At 43.6% G+C, this 20,016-nt stretch overlaps 1 protein-coding gene across 1 annotated transcript in view; it reads right to left on the reverse strand.

Annotated features, from left to right (window-relative positions):
• Positions 1-19,340, reverse strand: part of kl (klotho) — a 51,696-nt gene extending 32,356 nt beyond the window's left edge. Inside the window, 6 exon segments of the mRNA XM_065023997.1 lie at positions 2,141-2,246; positions 2,773-2,935; positions 5,030-5,109; positions 15,928-16,111; positions 17,412-17,658; positions 18,290-19,340. Coding sequence (XP_064880069.1) covers positions 2,141-2,246; positions 2,773-2,935; positions 5,030-5,109; positions 15,928-16,111; positions 17,412-17,658; positions 18,290-19,069 — 1,560 coding nt within the window. The 5' untranslated portion in view covers positions 19,070-19,340.
• Positions 19,341-20,016: the final 676 nt, after the last annotated feature.

Below are 20,016 nucleotides of genomic sequence, written 5' to 3' on the forward strand. Positions count from 1 at the left end.
CTTTATAACTAAATATTTAACTAGATATTTAACTAGATATTTGAGCAAATATTAACTCCAGGATGAACTTGAACTTGTGGCAGTTTCAGTGAGGTTGATATGTAGCTACGGGTTTACTGGAGCAGTCTGCTGCTGTTTGCTGTACTGGCGCCACAGACTGATGCAACCCTGAGTACTGTCGTTATAATACCCCAACCCTCGTTATAATACCCCAACCCTCATTATAATACCCCAACCCTCATTATAATACCCCAACCCTCATTATAATACCCCAACCCTCATTATAATACCCCAACCCTGAGTACCGTTGTTATAAAATACCCCAAACCTCAGTACTGCCATTATAAAATACCCCAACCCTCATTATAATACCCCAAACCTGAGTACTGTCATTATAAAATACCCCAACCCTCATTATAATACCCCAACCCTGAGTACCGTTGTTATAAAATACCCCAAACCTCAGTACTGTCATTATAAAATACCCCAAAACTCAGTATAATACCCCAACCCTGAGTACTGAGTACTGTCATTATAAAATACCCCAACCCTCATTATAATACCCCAACCCTGAGTACTGTCATTATAAAATACCCCAACCCTCATTATAATACCCCAATCCTGAGTACCGTTGTTATAAAATACCCCAACCCTCATTATAATACCCCAACCCTGAGTACCGTCGTTATAAAATACCCCAACCCTGAGTACCGTTGTTATAAAATACCCCAACCCTCATTATAATACCCCAACCCTGAGTACCATTGTTATAAAATACCCCAACCCTGAGTACCGTCGTTATAAAATACCCCAACCCTGAGTACCCTCATTATAATACCCCAACCCTCATTATAATACCCCAAACCTGAGTACCGTCGTTATAAAATACCCCAATCCTCATTATAATACCCCAACCCTCATTATAATACCCCAACCCTCATTATAATACTCCAAACCTCATTATAATACCCCAAACCCTCATTATAATACCCCAACCCTCATTATAATACCCCAACCCTGAGTACCGTCGTTATAATACCCCAAACCTCAGTACTGTCATTATAATACCCCAACCCTCATTATAATACCCCAACCCTGAGTACCGTCGTTATAATACCCCAACCCTCATTATAATACCCCAACCCTCATTATAATACCCCAACCCTCATTATAATACCCCAACCCTACTGTCATTATAAAATACCCCAAAACTCATTATAATACCCCAACCCTCAGTACTGTCATTATAAAATACCCCAACCCTCATTATAATACCCCAACCCTCATTATAATACCCCAACCCTCATTATAATACCCCAACCCTCATTATAATACCCCAACCCTCATTATAATACCCCAACCCTCAGTACTGTCATTATAAAATACCCCAAAACTCATTATAATACCCCAACCCTGAGTACCGTCGTTATAATACCCCAACCCTCATTATAATACCCCAACCCTCATTAAAATACCCCAACCCTCATTATAATACTCTAACCCTCATTATAATACTCCAACCCTCATTATAATACTCCAATCCTCATAATAATACTCCAACCCTCATTACAATACTCCAACCCTCATTATAATACTCCAACCCTCATTACAATACTCTAACCATCATTATAATACTCCAACCCTCATTACAATACTCTAACCATCATTATAATACCCCAACCCTCATTATATAACCCCAACCCTCATTATAATACTCCAATCCTCATAATAATACTCCAACCCTCATTACAATACTCCAACCCTCATTATAATACTCCAACCCTCATTACAATACTCTAACCCTCATTATAATACTCTAACTCTCATTATAATACTCTAACCCTCATTACAATACTCTAACCCTCAGTACTGTCATTATAATCCTCCATGTTCATTCCACCTTGGGACTTTAGACTGGTGCTTGGCCAACCTAACTTTTGCATGTTCTACCCTGGCCCCACAACAAACCTACCCACACACACACACACACACAGACAGACACAGACACGCACAGACACGCACACACAGACACACACACGCACGCGCACGCACGCACGCACGCACGCACACACACACACACACACACACACACACACACACACACACACACACACACACACACACACACACGCACACAGACCTGTATAGAGTTGGCGGACACCCCCCAGGCGAAGTCACAGGGGAAAACTCCCTGAGCTGGTCTGTTCTCGGGCAGCTGGGGAAAACCATTCTTCTGGATCAACTTCCTGTAACCATCATCATCATCATCATCATCATCATCATCATCATCATCATCATCACCATCATCAACGTCATCATCACCACCATCATCATCACCATCATCATCATCATCACCATCATCATCATCATCATCATCATCATCATCATCATCATCACCATCATCATCATCATCATCGTCACCATCATCAACGTCATCATCACCACCATCATCATCACCATCATCATCGTCGTCGTCATCATCATCATCATCACCATCATCATCATCATCGTCACCATCATCAACGTCATCATCATCACCACCATCATCATCACCAACATCATCATCATCGTCGTCATCATCGTCACCATCATCATCATCATCATCATCATCATCATCATCATCATCACCACCATCATCATCACCAACATCATCATCATCGTCATCATCATCGTCACATCATCATCACCATCATCAGCACTATTAACATCATTATTAATTGTATCATCTAACCAATCAATCCCCCCCAAAAAACGAATGAAACCAAAACTGACTTGTAGAAGTTGGCGGAGGTCTTGGGCCTCCTCTTGAGGTTGTGTGTGTTGAAGTCGACGTAGTAGAGGCCTCTGCGTATATCATACTCTCTGTGCCATTCAAACCCATCCAGCAGGGACCAGTGGGTGTAGCCAATCACATTCACCCCATCGTACTTGATCGCTACGGCGACAAGTTCAAGTTCAGAAAATATCGTCGCATAAACCGTATGGAATGAGATGCTAGTTATACTGAACAAAAAATATTAAACGCAATATGCAACAATTTCAAAGATTTTACTGAGTTTACAATTCATACAAGGGAATCAGTACATTTGAAATACATTCACTAGGCTCTAATCTATTGATTTCACTTGACTGGGAATATAGATATTTCATAGTTTTGATGTCTTCACTATTATTCTACAATGTAGAAAATAGTAAAAAAAAATAAAGAATGAAGAAATGCCGTTGAATGAGTAGACGTTCTAAAACGTTTTGACCGGTAGTGTGTGTGTGTGTGTATATGGTCGTCACTAGCAGGGATGGGTCAAAATGACAAGAGCTACTGTTGCATGTCGGTCTAGATGATTTATGGGTTGATCATATTAAATCAATCGCCTGTCTACGGCGCGGGAACCACCGACTCGCTGCATTTTTATATTATCAAGACAAGCTGCTGATAACTCTTAAACTGCTTAGGACGGCTCGTGAGGTCTTCTTCTCGTCTCTTCGAAATGTCTGTCCATTTAGGTGCTGCTTTTATAACTGAAGAGGTTTCTTGCGTAGCTTCTTTATATATATATATTTTTTTTTACCATCAGAGTAGGAGTAAACGTCTCTATTCTCAACACTATGATCAAGATTCAACACCGAGATGCCGTCTGGGTACGGACCCGGAGCCAGCACGCCTGATTCAACCTCGTCAGGTATTCTAGCACGCCTGATTCAACCTCGTCAGGTATTCTAGCACGCCTGATTCAACCTCGTCAGGTATTCTAGCACGCCTGATTCAACCTCGTCAGGTATTCTAGCACGCCTGATTCAACCTCGTCAGGTATTCTAGCACGCCTGATTCAACCTCGTCAGGTATTCTAGCACGCCTGATTCAACCTCGTCAGGTATTCTAGCACGCCTGATTCAACCTCGTCAGGTATTCAAGGTCGGGTGATCAGGTGATCACCTAGTTCAGGGCTAAATTGTGAAACGTCTGGGGGGGGGGGGGGGGTCACCGAGGATATATATGAGAACCACTGATCTAGAAACGGGGTTATTTTGGAGTTAAATGTTTGGGTTCAGAGAGAGGGGGTGGGGGAGGAGGACAGGGATGGGTGGTGTAGTATATCCCTAATATATTAATCATTCATAGCCTAGCAGACTTTGCCTGCAACCCTATAATTGAAACACACCCCATGACTAAGACTTAGGGGGCTATTGCTCAAAACATACTTCTGCATTAACACACAAACACATTCTGTCCTCAGCAGATGCTAACCGCATAAGCAACTGTAGAACACCAAACTCATCTGTCTGACTGAAGCTATCACATGCGTCCCTGTCAAAGCAGGGAAACTCCCTAGCCTGAAGCGCCAACTGTCAGTCCCCCTATCTCCCCCTATCTCATGACTTCTTGACACACACATTGACACGCACATACATTTTAGCGCACGAACGCACACACACCCCACACCCATTTCAACTGACATCCCTGGACACACAAACCCCTTCTTGCGCCACTGTCAGTTCCAGTTCCCCTTATCTCAACTCCTGGACACACACAGACACACATACATCTCAACGCACATACACCCCACACTCAAGTCAACTGAGCAGGAGCCAGGATCAGACGACTTCAAGAAGCACCAATGAGGCTCCGGCACAGGGTCGGACAGGACCTGCCTCCAACCTTCACCAACCAGTCAGAAGACAGAACTACAAGAATCAACCTACGTCATTCTATGTACAAAATCCATTGCACACTCTGTTTAGGGATCCTTTTCAGCTGACTCCTTCTGAGCCAAATGATAAGGTCCGTGCGCACGCTTTGTCAGACATTTTTACCTTTAAATAAACTGCCTTGAATCATACCTTATCCACCTGGTCCAGCGTCTCAACTTGGTCTCTCTCCTCTAGTAACTGTATCATCAACAGTGGATATAGAGAGGCAGAGAAGGAGAGGGGAGTGGACCCTGGTCTAAAGTAGTGCACGATAAAGACTGAACGCAGAGTTCATGATCGAAACCGCACAGTGTGTGCGTTATTAGCCAATGCTACTCACATTTCAGTGTCTCCATAATGAACCTCTTGAGGTAATACATGTTCTTAGAGTCCTCTGTCTTGATGTCTCCCTGGACAAACCTTATATGTAGGAATTACAGCTTTTACAGTTCAACATAGACTACGGTTCATAACATAGACTACAGTTCATAACACAGACTACAGATTATAACAGACTACAGTTTATAACATAGACTACTGTTCATAACAGACTACAGTTTATAACATAGACTACAGTTTATAACATAGACTACTGTTTATAACATAGACTACTGTTTATAACATAGACTACTGTTTATAACATAGACTACTGTTTATAACATAGACTACAGATTATAACAGACTACAGATTATAACAGACTACAGTTCATAACAGCATAGTAACAGGGTAGTAACAGGGTAATAACAGGGTAATAACAGCATAGCATAACATAAGACAGACTAATCATCTTTCTGTAGGCATTAACTCTGCCGTGGCTTGTTGGCCAAAGTCTATGGCGAAATGAATGCGGTTTTTGGAGGGGTTTTGGATAAACGCTGAAAATAAGGTTTGTGATCAACACAGACTAAGGATATCTTATAATATCCATCAGCTAACGTCACTTTTTCAGAAAGTATTCAGACCCCTTGACTTTTTCCATATTTTGTTAGGGTTAAAGCCTTATTCTAAAATGTATTTTTTTTTTTAAATGTTCCCCTCATCAATATACACACAATACCCCATAATGACATCACAGTACCCTATAATGACATCACAATACCCAATAATGACATCACAACACCCCATAATGACACCGCAATACCCCATAATGACACCACAATACCCCATAATGACACCGCAATACCCCATAATGACATCACAATACCCCATAATGACATCGCAATACCCCATAATGACATCACAATACCCCATAATGACATCACAATACCCCATAATGACACCACAATACCCCATAATGACATCACAATACCCCATAATGACATCACAATACCCCATAATGACACCACAATACCCCATAATGACATCACAATACCCCATAATGACACCACAATACCCCATAATGACATCACAATACCCCATAATGACACCACAATACCCCATAATGACACAGTTCAATACCCCATAATGACATCACAATACCCCATAATGACACCACAATACCCCATAATGACATCACAATACCCCATAATGACACCACAATACCCCATAATGACACCACAATACCCCATAATGACACATAATACCCCATAATGACACCACAATACGCCATAATGACATCACAATACCCCATAATGACATCACAATACCCCATAATGACACCACAATACCCCATAATGACACCACAATACCCCATAATGACACCGCAATACCCCATAATGACACCACAATACGCCATAATGACATCACAATACCCCATAATGACATCACAATACCCCATAATGACATCACAATACCCCATAATGACACCACAATACGCCATAATGACATCACAATACCCCATAATGACATCACAATACGCCATAATGACATCACAATACCCCATAATGACATCACAATACGCCATAATGACATCACAATACCCCATAATGACATCACAATACCCCATAATGACATCACAATACCCCATGATGACATCACAATACCCCATAATGACATCACAATACGCCATAATGACATCACAATACCCCATAATGACATCACAATACCCCATAATGACATCACAATACGCCATAATGACATCACAATACCCCATAATGACATCACAATACGCCATAATGACATCACAATACCCCATAATGACATCACAATACCCCATAATGACATCACAATACCCCATAATGACACCGCAATACCCCATAATGACATCACAATACCCCATGATGACATCACAATACCCCATAATGACATCACAATACGCCATAATGACATCACAATACCCCATAATGACATCACAATACGCCATAATGACATCACAATACGCCATAATGACATCACAATACGCCATAATGACATCACAATACGCCATAATGACATCACAATACACCATAATGACATCACAATACCCCATAATGACATCACAATACCCCATGATGACATCACAATACCCCATGATGACATCACAATACGCCATAAAGCAAAAACAGGTTTTTGGAAATGTTTGCAGATACAGATAAATATATATAAAAAAATCTGAAATATCACATTTACATAAATATTCAGATGGCAGCGATTACAGCCTCCAGTCTTCTTGGGTATGAAGCTACAAGCTTGGCACACCTGTCTTTGGGCAGTTTCTCACATTCTTCTCTGCAGATCCTCTCAAGCTCTGTCAGGTTGGACGCAGGAGTCTCTGCACAGCTATTTTAAGGTCTCTCCAGAGATGTTAGATCGGGTTCAAGTCCGGGCTCTGGCTGGGCCACTCAAGGACATTCAGAGACTTGTCCCGAAGCAACTCCTGCGTTATCTTGGCTGTGTGCTTAGGGTCGTTGTCTTGTTGGAAAGTGAACCTTCGCCCCAGTCTGAGGTCCTGAGCTCTTTCGGCGGCAGGTAGTGGTTAGAGCTTTGGACTAGTAACTGAAAGGTTGCAAGATCGAATCCCAGAGCTGACAAGGTACAAATCTGTCGTTCTGCCCCTGAACAAGGCAGGGAACCCACTGTTCCCCGGGAGGCTGTCATTGTAAATAATAGTAATGTGTTTCCTGTCTCTCTGTACCAGTGTATTTATCCCTGTGTTTCCTGTCTCTCTGTTCCAGTGTATTTATCCCTGTGTTTCCTGTCTCTCTGTACCAGTGTATTTATCCCTGTGTTTACTGTCTCTCTGTACCAGTGTATTTATCCCTGTGTTTCCTGTCTCTCTGTACCAGTGTATTTATCCCTGTGTTTACTGTCTCTCTGTACCAGTGTATTTATCCCTGTGTTTCCTGTCTCTCTGTACCAGTGTATTTATCCCTGTGTTTCCTGTCTCTCTGTACCAGTGTATTTATCCCTGTGTTTCCTGTCTCTCTGTACCAGTGTATTTATCCCTGTGTTTCCTGTCTGTGTGCCAGTGTATTTATCCCTGTTTCCTGTCTGTGTGCCAGTTCGTCTTGTATGTTCAGTCAAGTCAACCAGCGTGTTTTTCCCCGTACTCCTTTTCTATGACTTTTTGCTAGTCTTCCCGGTGTTGCCTTGACCACGAGCCTGTCTGCCACTCTGTACCTCCTGGACTCTGATCTGGTTTTGACCTTTTTGCCTGTCAACACGACCATTCTCTTTGCCTACTCCTTTTGGATTAATAAACATTGTAGGACTCCAACCATCTGTTTCCTGTGTCTGCATCTGGTTCTCGCCTTGTGCCGTGAGTCTCATAGCAAAGGGTCTGAGTACTTACATAAAATAAGGTATTTCGGTTTTTTATTTGAATTACATTTGCCAAAAAATAATCTAAAAACCTGTTTTCACTCTGTCATTATGTTGAATTGTATGTAGATTGATGAGGATTTGTCATTTTTATTTTCATCCATTTCAGAATGGATGAAAAATGTGTTAAATGTGGAAAAAGTCAAGGGGTCTGAATACTTTCCAAAACAAGCACTTAAAGCACACAAAGGCTTCATAATTTTTAAAGGTCACGTTAACTGACTGATATTACCTTATAGAACCAAAACCTAATAAACCTAATAAAATATCCTAAACTGGTATTAGTCTCATAAACCAGAGGTAACTCATTTCCGTCTCATAGGATTACAAGCTGGGGAGCTTTATGTCCTCTGTCTTGATATCTCCCTGGACAACCCTGTGTTATTATGTAGTAGTAACAGTTATTAGCACAGTTCATAACATGGCATAACATAGACTACAGTTCATAACATAGACTACAGTTCATAACATAGACTACAGTTCATAACATGACATAACATAGACTACAGTTCATAACATAGACTACAGTTCATAACATATCATAACATGACATAACATAGACTACAGTTCATAACATATCATAACATGACATAACATAGACTACAGTTCATAACATATCATAACATGACATAACATAGACTACAGTTCATAACATATCATAACATGTCATAACATAGACTACAGTTCATAACATATCATAACATGACATAACATAGACTACAGTTCATAACATATCATAACATGACATAACATAGACTACAGTTCATAACATATCATAACATGTCATAACATAGACTACAGTTCATAACATAGACTACAGTTCATAACATATCATAACATGACATAACATAGACTACAGTTCATAACATAGACTACAGTTCATAACATAGACTACAGTTCATAACATATCATAACATGACATAACATAGACTACAGTTCATAACATAGACTACAGTTCATAACATATCATAACATGACATAACATAGACTACAGTTCATAACATAGACTACAGTTCATAACATATCATAACATGACATAACATAGACTACAGTTCATAACATAGACTACAGTTCATAACATATCATAACATGACATAACATAGACTACAGTTCATAACATAGACTACAGTTCATAACATATCATAACATGACATAACATAGACTACAGTTTATAACATATCATAACATGACATAACATAGACTACAGTTTATAACATAGACTACAGTTCATAACATAGACTACAGTTCATAACATATCATAACATGACATAACATAGACTACAGTTCATAACATATCATAACATGACATAACATAGACTACAGTTCATAACATATCATAACATGACATAACATAGACTACAGTTCATAACATAGACTACAGTTCATAACATATCATAACATGACATAACATAGACTACAGTTTATAACATATCATAACATGACATAACATAGACTACAGTTCATAACATATCATAACATGACATAACATAGACTACAGTTCATAACATATCATAACATGACATAACATAGACTACAGTTCATAACATATCATAACATGACATAACATAGACTACAGTTCATAACATATCATAACATGACATAACATAGACTACAGTTCATAACATAGACTACAGTTCATAACATATCATAACATGACATAACATAGACTACAGTTTATAACATATCATAACATGACATAACATAGACTACAGTTCATAACATATCATAACATGACATAACATAGACTACAGTTTATAACATATCATAACATGACATAACATAGACTACAGTTCATAACATATCATAACATGACATAACATAGACTACAGTTCATAACATATAACATGTCATAACATAGACTACAGTTCATAACATAGACTACAGTTCATAACATATCATAACATGACATAACATAGACTACAGTTTATAACATATCATAACATGACATAACATAGACTACAGTTCATAACATATCATAACATGACATAACATAGACTACAGTTTATAACATATCATAACATGGCATAACATAGACTACAGTTCATAACATATCATAACATGACATAACATAGACTACAGTTTATAACATATCATAACATGACATAACATAGACTACAGTTCATAACATATCATAACATGACATAACATAGACTACAGTTCATAACATATCATAACATGACATAACATAGACTACAGTTTATAACATATAACATGACATAACAGACTACAGTTCACTACAGTTCATAACATGACATAGACTACAGTTCATAACATATAACATGACATAGACTACAGTTCACTACAGTTCATAACATGACATAGACTACAGTTCATAACATGACATAGACTACAGTTCATAACATATAACATGTCATAACATAGACTACAGTTCATAACATAGACTACAGTTCATAACATGACAGACTACAGTTCATAACATAGACTACAGTTCATAACATAGACTACAGTTCATAACATAGACTACAGTTCATAACATGACATAGACTACAGTTCATAACATATAACATAGACTACAGTTCATAACATATAGTAGAAACTATTACACTCAACGGAACGACTTGATTAGTGTAGTGTCAACAACGCAGCCAATGCCAACTAGCCTACTTAGTCAACAACGCAGCCTCTGCCAGCTAGCCTACTTCAGCAGTACTGTATCATTTTAATCATTTTAGTCAATAAGATTCTTGCTACGTAAGCTTAACTCTCTGAACACTCGTGACGTGTAGTCCACTTGTCATTCCAATCTCCTTTGCATTAGCGTAGCCTCTTGTGTAGCCTGTCAACTATGTGTCTGTCTATCCCTGTTCTCTCCTCTCTGCACAGACCATACAAACGCTCCACACCGCGTGGCCGCGGCCACCCTAATCTGGTGGTCCCAGCGCGCACGACCCACGTGGAGTTCCAGGTCTCCGGTAGCCTCTGGAACTGCCGATCTGCGGCCAACAAGGCAGAGTTCATCTCCGCCTATGTCTCCCTCCAGTCCCTCGACTTCTTGGCACTGACGGAAACATGGATCACCACAGACAACACTGCTACTCCTACTGCTCTCTCTTCGTCTGCCCACGTGTTCTCGCACACCCCGAGAGCTTCTGGTCAGCGGGGTGGTGGCACCGGGATCCTCATCTCTCCCAAGTGGTCATTCTCTCTTTCTCCCCTTACCCATCTGTCTATCGCATCCTTTGAATTCCATGCTGTCACAGTTACCAGCCCTTTCAAGCTTAACATCCTTATCATTTATCGCCCTCCAGGTTCCCTCGGAGAGTTCATCAATGAGCTTGATGCCTTGATAAGCTCCTTTCCTGAGGACGGCTCACCTCTCACAGTTCTGGGCGACTTTAACCTCCCCACGCCTACCTTTGACTCATTCCTCTCTGCCTCCTTCTTTCCACTCCTCTCCTCTTTTGACCTCACCCTCTCACCTTCCCCCTACTCACAAGGCAGGAAATACGCTCGACCTCATCTTTACTAGATGCTGTTCTTCCACTAACCTCGTTGCAACTCCCCTCCAAGTCTCCGACCACTACCTTGTATCCTTTTCCCTCTCGCTCTCATCCAACACTTCCCACACTGCCCCTACTCGGATGGTATCGCGCCGTCCCAACCTTCGCTCTCTCTCCCCCGCTACTCTCTCCTCTTCCATCCTATCATCTCTTCCCTCTGCTCAAACCTTCTCCAACCTATCTCCTGATTCTGCCTCCTCAACCCTCCTCTCCTCCCTTTCTGCATCCTTTGACTCTCTATGTCCCCTATCCTCCAGGCCGGCTCGGTCCTCCCCTCCCGCTCCGTGGCTCGACGACTCATTGCGAGCTCACAGAACAGGGCTCCGGGCAGCCGAGCGGAAATGGAGGAAAACTCGCCTCCCTGCGGACCTGACATCCTTTCACTCCCTCCTCTCTACATTTTCCTCTTCTCTCTCTGCTGCTAAAGCCACTTTCTACCACTCTAAATTCCAAGCATCTGCCTCTAACCCTAGGAAGCTCTTTGCAACCTTCTCCTCCCTCCTGAATCCTCCTCCCCCTCCCCCTCCTCCCTCTCTGCAGATGACTTCGTCAACCATTTTGAAAAGAAGGTCGACGACATCCGATCCTCGTTTGCTAAGTCAAACGACACCGCTGGTTCTGCTCACACTGCCCTACCCTGTGCTCTGACCTCTTTCTCCCCTCTCTCCCCAGATGAAATCTCGCGTCTTGTGACGGCCGGCCGCCCTACAACCTGCCCGCTTGACCCTATCCCCTCCTCTCTTCTCCAGACCATTTCCGGAGACCTCCTCCCTTACCTCACCTCGCTCATCAACTCATCCCTGACCGCTGGCTACGTCCCTTCCGTCTTCAAGAGAGCGAGAGTTGCACCCCTTCTGAAAAAACCTACACTCGATCCCTCCGATGTCAACAACTACAGACCAGTATCCCTTCTTTCTTTTCTCTCCAAAACTCTTGAACGTGCCGTCCTTGGCCAGCTCTCCCGCTATCTCTCTCAGAATGACCTTCTTGATCCAAATCAGTCAGGTTTCAAGACTAGTCATTCAACTGAGACTGCTCTTCTCTGTATCACGGAGGCGCTCCGCACTGCTAAAGCTAACTCTCTCTCCTCTGCTCTCATCCTTCTAGACCTATCGGCTGCCTTCGATACTGTGAACCATCAGATCCTCCTCTCCACCCTCTCCGAGTTGGGCATCTCCGGCGCGGCCCACGCTTGGATTGCGTCCTACCTGACAGGTCGCTCCTACCAGGTGGCGTGGCGAGAATCCGTCTCCACACCACGTGCTCTCACCACTGGTGTCCCCCAGGGCTCTGTTCTAGGCCCTCTCCTATTCTCGCTATACACCAAGTCACTTGGCTCTGTCATAACCTCACATGGTCTCTCCTATCATTGCTATACAGACGACACACAATTAATCTTCTCCTTTCCCCTTCTGATGACCAGGTGGCGAATCGCATCTCTGCATGTCTGGCAGACATATCCGTGTGGATGACGGATCACCACCTCAAGCTGAACCTCGGCAAGACGGAGCTGCTCTTCCTCCCGGGGAAGGACTGCCCGTTCCATGATCTCGCCATCACGGTTGACAACTCCATTGTGTCCTCCTCCCAGAGCGCTAAGAACCTTGGCGTGATCCTGGACAACACCCTGTCGTTCTCAACTAACATCAAGGCGGTGGCCCGTTCCTGTAGGTTCATGCTCTACAACATCCGCAGAGTACGACCCTGCCTCACACAGGAAGCGGCGCAGGTCCTAATCCAGGCACTTGTCATCTCCCGTCTGGATTACTGCAACTCGCTGTTGGCTGGGCTCCCTGCCTGTGCCATTAAACCCCTACAACTCATCCAGAACGCCGCAGCCCGTCTGGTGTTCAACCTTCCCAAGTTCTCTCACGTCACCCCGCTCCTCCGCTCCCTCCACTGGCTTCCAGTTGAAGCTCGCATCCGCTACAAGACCATGGTGCTTGCCTACGGAGCTGTGAGGGGAACGGCACCTCAGTACCTCCAGGCTCTGATCAGGCCCTACACCCAAACAAGGGCACTGCGTTCATCCACCTCTGGCCTGCTCGCCTCCCTACCACTGAGGAAGTACAGTTCCCGCTCAGCCCAGTCAAAACTGTTCGCTGCTCTGGCCCCCCAATGGTGGAACAAACTCCCTCACGACGCCAGGACAGCGGAGTCAATCACCACCTTCCGGAGACACCTGAAACCCCACCTCTTTAAGGAATACCTAGGATAGGATAAAGTAATCCCTCTCACCCCCCCTCCCCCTGAAAAGATTTAGATGCACTACTGTTCCACTGGAGGTCATAAGGTGAATGCACCAATTTGTAAGTCGCTCTGGATAAGAGCGTCTGCTAAATGACTTAAATGTTAAATGTAAATGATAACATAGACTACAGTTCATAACATGACATAGACTACAGTTCATAACATATAACATGGCATAACATAGACTACAGTTCATAACATAGACTACATTTCATAACATAGACCACAGTTCATAACATAGACTACAGTTCATAACATATAACATAGACTACAGTTCACTAAGGTTCATAACATGACATAATATAGACTACAGTTCATATCATAACATGACATAACATAGACGAACAGTTCATAACATATCATAACATGACATAACATAGACTACAGTTCATAACATATAACATGACATAACATAGACTACAGTTTATAACATATAACATGACATAACAGACTACAGTTCACTACAGTTCATAACATGACATAGACTACAGTTCATAACATATAACATGACATAGACCACAGTTCACTACAGTTCATAACATGACATAGACTACAGTTCATAACATATAACATGACATAGACTACAGTTCATAACATATCATAACATAGACTACAGTTCATATCATAATGTGACATAACATAGACTACAGTTCATATCATGACATAACATGGACTACAGTTCATAACATAACATGACATAACATAGACTACAGTTCATATCATAACATGACATAACATAGACTACAGTTCATAACATAGACTACAGTTCATAACATAGACTACAGTTCATATCATAACATGACATAACATAGACTACAGTTCATAACATAGACTACAGTTCATAACATGACAGACTACAGTTCATAACATAGACCACAGTTCATAACATAGACTACAGTTCATAACATGACATAGACTACAGTTCATAACATGACATAGACTACAGTTCATAACATATAACATGGCATAACATAGACTACAGTTGATAACATAGACTAAAGTTCATAACATAGACTACAGTTCATAACATATAACATGGCATAACATAGACTACAGTTCATAACATAGACTACAGTTCATAACATATAACATGGCATAACATAGACTACAGTTCATAACATATAACATAGACTACAGTTCACTAAGGTTCATAACATGACATAATATAGACTACAGTTCATATCATAACATGACATAACATAGACTACAGTTCATAACATATCATAACATGACATAACATAGACTACTGTTCATAACATATAACATGACATAACAGACTACAGTTCATAACATGACATAGACTACAGTTCATAACATATAACATGACATAGACTACAGTTCATAACATAGACTACAGTTCATATCATAATGTGACATAACATAGACTACAGTTCATAACATGACATAACATAGACTACAGTTCATATCATGACATAACATGGACTACAGTTCCTAACATATCGTAACATGACATAACATAGACTACAGTTCATATCATGACATAACATAGACTACAGTTCATAACATATCATAACATGGCATAACATAGACTACAGTTCATATCATAACATGACATAACATAGACTACAGTTCATATCATGACATAACATAGACTACAGTTCATAACATATCATAACATAGACTATAGTTCATATCATAACATAGCTGCATCTCATCCATATCACAGTCTGAGTTGTGGTATATTTCCATAACACAACAGTAACCTACCAGCCACTCTCTACTATGTAGATGGGTGGGTTGTCGTACTCTTCTCTGATCCAGTATAGCAGCATCCTCAGGTCCAGAACTTCAATCTGGCCAAATTTGAGACTGACGTCAATCAGCTGGTAGCTCAGAGAAGGCCCATGGGACAGAGCAAAGAAGTCAGCGGTCCCCCTCACCTCATCCCTCTCTGCCTGGATAGAGGAAAGGAGAGGGGAGGAGATGAGAGGAGAAGAGATGCGAGGAGAGGAGATGGGAAGAGATGGGAGGAGAAGGGATGAGAGGAGAGGAGATGGGAGGAGATGGGAGTGGAGGAGAGGGGATGAAAGGGGAGGAGAGGAGAGGGGGTGAGAGGAGAGAGGATGATAGGAGATGAGATTTGAGGAGAGGGCATGAGAGGAGAGGGGATGAGAGGAGAGGGAATGAGAGGAGAGGGGATCAGAGGGGAGGAGGGAGAGGGGATGAGAGGAGAGGGGATGAGATGAGAGGAAAGGGAATGAGATGAGGAGAAGAGAGGGGAGGAGAAGGGATGAGAGGAGAGGGAATGAGATGAGAGGAGAAGAGAGGGGATGAGAGGAGAGGGGAGGAGAAGGGATGAGAGAAGGAGAGGAGAGGGGAGGATAAGGGATGAGAGGAGAGGGGAGGAGAGGAGAGGAGAGGAGAGGAGAGGAGAGGAGAGGAGAGGGGATGAAAGGGGAGGAGAGGAGAAGGGATGAGAGGGGAGGGATGAAAGGGGAGGAGAGGAGAGGAGAAGGGATGAGAGGAGAATAACTTTCAATCTGTTGCAAAATAGAATAACAATATAACTTTCTAAAGGGAACAGGGTCCTGATCAAAAGAAGTGCACTTTAGAGGGAATAGCGTGCCATTTGGGACAGAGAGGAAGGGCCTATTCTATTCTACGTGCCTGTGTGAAGGAGGGCAGGTAGAGTGGGGCTAGTCTCTATACTAGTACTCAGGTTGAGAACCGCTGCCCTGGGTCTAGGCTAACCCCGGGCTACGTGCCTGTGTGAACGAGGGCAGGTAGAGTGGGGCTAGTCTCTATACTAGTACTCAGGTTGAGAACCGCTGCCCTGGGTCTAGGCTAACCCCGGGCTACGTGCCTGTGTGAACGAGGGCAGGTAGAGTGGGGCTAGTCTCTATACTAGTACTCAGGTTGAGAACCGCTGCCCTGGGTCTAGGCTAACCCCAGGCTACGTGCCTGTGTGAACGAGGGCAGGTAGAGTGGGGCTAGTCTCTATACTAGTACTCAGGTTGAGAACCGCTGCCCTGGGTCTAGGCTAACCCCAGGCTACGTGCCTGTGTGAACGAGGGCAGGTAGAGTGGGGCTAGTCTCTATACTAGTACTCAGGTTGAGAACCGCTGCCCTGGGTCTAGGCTAACCCCGGGCTACGTGCCTGTGTGAACGAGGGCAGGTAGAGTGGGGCTGGTCTCTATACTAGTACTCAGGTTGAGAACCGCTGCCCTGGGTCTAGGCTAACCCCGGGCTACGTGCCTGTGTGAACGAGGGCAGGCGGTGGGACAGGTTGTGCTTCATGCTAGGGGGGTAATCTCCATCAATGAAGAGGGGTCTGGCGAACCAGCCCAACACAAAGTCCAAGGACCACTGACACGCCTGCAGGCTCTCACGCCGTGTCCTGCTGGGCTTGATCCAATGGGAGGCAAGCGCCATTGAAACTTTCCCCTGCTGCTGGGGCCGGTAGTGGCGGTCGTAGAGGTGCCACGCTGCAGCATGAGCCTGGGGGGAGGAGGGGAGGAGAGGAGAGGAGAGGAGAGGAGGGGAGGGAGGGGGGGGAGGAGGGGAGGGGAGGGGAGGGGAGGAGGGGAGGGGAGGGGAGGAGGGGAGGGGAGGGGAGGAGAGGAGAGGAGGAGGGGAGGGGAGGGAGAGGAGGAGGGAGAGGAGAGGAGAGGAGAGGAGAGGAGAGGAGAGGAGAGGAGAGGAGAGGAGAGGAGAGGAGGGGAGAGGAGAGGAGAGGAGGGGAGGGGAGGAGGGAAGAGAAAGAGACAGAGGGATGGAGATAAATTGTTTTGAATGTAAAAAATATATATATATATTTCAAATGGGATTATTCTGCTTTTCCATTATTTAATTGAATGTATTTGACCATTTAGAACACAATTCAAGCACAGGATGCATTTTAAATCATGGAGAATATCAAGACAAAAATAATGGTCCTCTATTGACGACAGTGACATTCCAGTGAATAAACTCTGACGCAGAGTTGAACAGGTGCCGTCTGTACTAAATGACATCCACATTCCCTTCATAGTGCACTATTTTGTACCTGGTCAAAAAAGCATTGCACTATATAGGGAATAGTGTGCTATTTTGGAAGGGGACCTGTGATTTAGTGCTCTCACTCTCTCACCTTGAGGAGGTTGTGTCCCACTCTAAACGGCAGGTCCGGGTCATTCTTGATTCCCGGAGCCACCTTCCCAGTACCGTACCCGTTCCACGCCACCAGGAACGGGTTGTCTATCGTGATCCAATACTTCACATCGTCACCGAATGTTTGGAAACAGAAATCTGCATAATCACGGAAAAGCTCCACGAGCGCTGGGTCGCTCCACCCGCCGAACGTTCTCTGCAGGTTGTCAGGTAAGTCCCAGTGATAGAGCGTGATCACCGGCTGCACGTTGATCTCCTTCAGCTTCCGTATTAGCGTCCGGTAGTAGTTGGTTCCGATCTCGTTGTAGCTACCGCGGCTGCCGTTTGGAAATATCCGCGACCACGAGAGCGAGAAGCGGTAGTGACTGACCCCGAGCTGTTTGAGCGCCCGGACGTCGCTTTGGGTGTTATGGTAGCTGTCGCTGCCAACGTCCCCGGTAGCTATCCGGTTCCCGCCGCGCGTAAAAGTGTCCCAAATGGACAGGCCCTTCCCGTCTTTCTCAAACGCACCCTCTACCTGGTAAGCTGCCGTTCCAACCGCCCACATGAAGTTGTCAGGAAAGGTGTCGTAGAGGAAAGCTTTGTCCCCGGGGTAGTCCAATTTACTAAACCTCTCCCACGTCTTCAACCCAGCGCCCGGACCCGCGACTGCCCGGTACAACTCACAAGAAATGACCAGAACAAACGTCATGAAACGAGGGAGTTGCATCGCGCCGACTGCGTTAAGTTGAGTGAGGTAATTTACCGTGATATAAACCATTATAGACTTAATTATACAAATCGATATCCTATATAATCTATAAAACCAGTAGCTAGGCTACTTCAGTAGGCATATTGTCCCTACTTGTTGTGTTCTCTGAAGCGCCAACAGCCGGTTACTAGCTAGTCTATAAACGCAACTGGATGCGACAACTCCAGCACCTTTCCCCTCCTCTTCCCCCGGGACCCCGGTTAGCAACAGCAGATCTATCAATGATTAGCCAAAAACCTTCCACGCGTAACTGACGGTCTCCGGGAGCCGGTCAATGTTACCGACCGATAATGACCAATCTCTCTCCGGGCAGGAACCATTAGCACAGGAAAGACAGATGCCACTGTTTATACACCATGAGAGGAAAGGGGCAATAGGAATCTCTTTAAGTCTCAAATGGTGCCCTATTCCCTTTAAAAAGCACTATTGACCAGTCTCCCTTACGGCTCTGGTCAAAAGTAGTACACATTATAGCAAATAGGATGTCATTTGGGAAGTGACAGGTAGGTCTGTAGTTGCCAAGGAATGCATTTTTAATATAATATTTACCAAAGACTACAGAATGTTTACAATGGAATAATCCTTTGTTTGCAGTGTCACTGAGATAATCGTCTTCCCTGCAAATGTATTATTTAGGAATATCAAATCTGTATGAAATGCATAACACACACACACACACACACACAGACACACACACACACACACACACACACACACACACACACACACACACACACACACACAGACACACACACACACACACACACACACACACACACACACACACACACACACACACACACACACACACAGACACACACACACACACACACACCCACACACACACACACACAGACACACACACACACACACACAGACACACACACACACACACACACACACACACACACAGACACACACACACAGACACACACACACACACACACACACACACA

The sequence above is a fragment of the Oncorhynchus nerka genome, linkage group LG10, assembly GCF_034236695.1.
Source record: "Oncorhynchus nerka isolate Pitt River linkage group LG10, Oner_Uvic_2.0, whole genome shotgun sequence".
Taxonomy (NCBI): Eukaryota; Metazoa; Chordata; class Actinopteri; order Salmoniformes; family Salmonidae; genus Oncorhynchus; species Oncorhynchus nerka.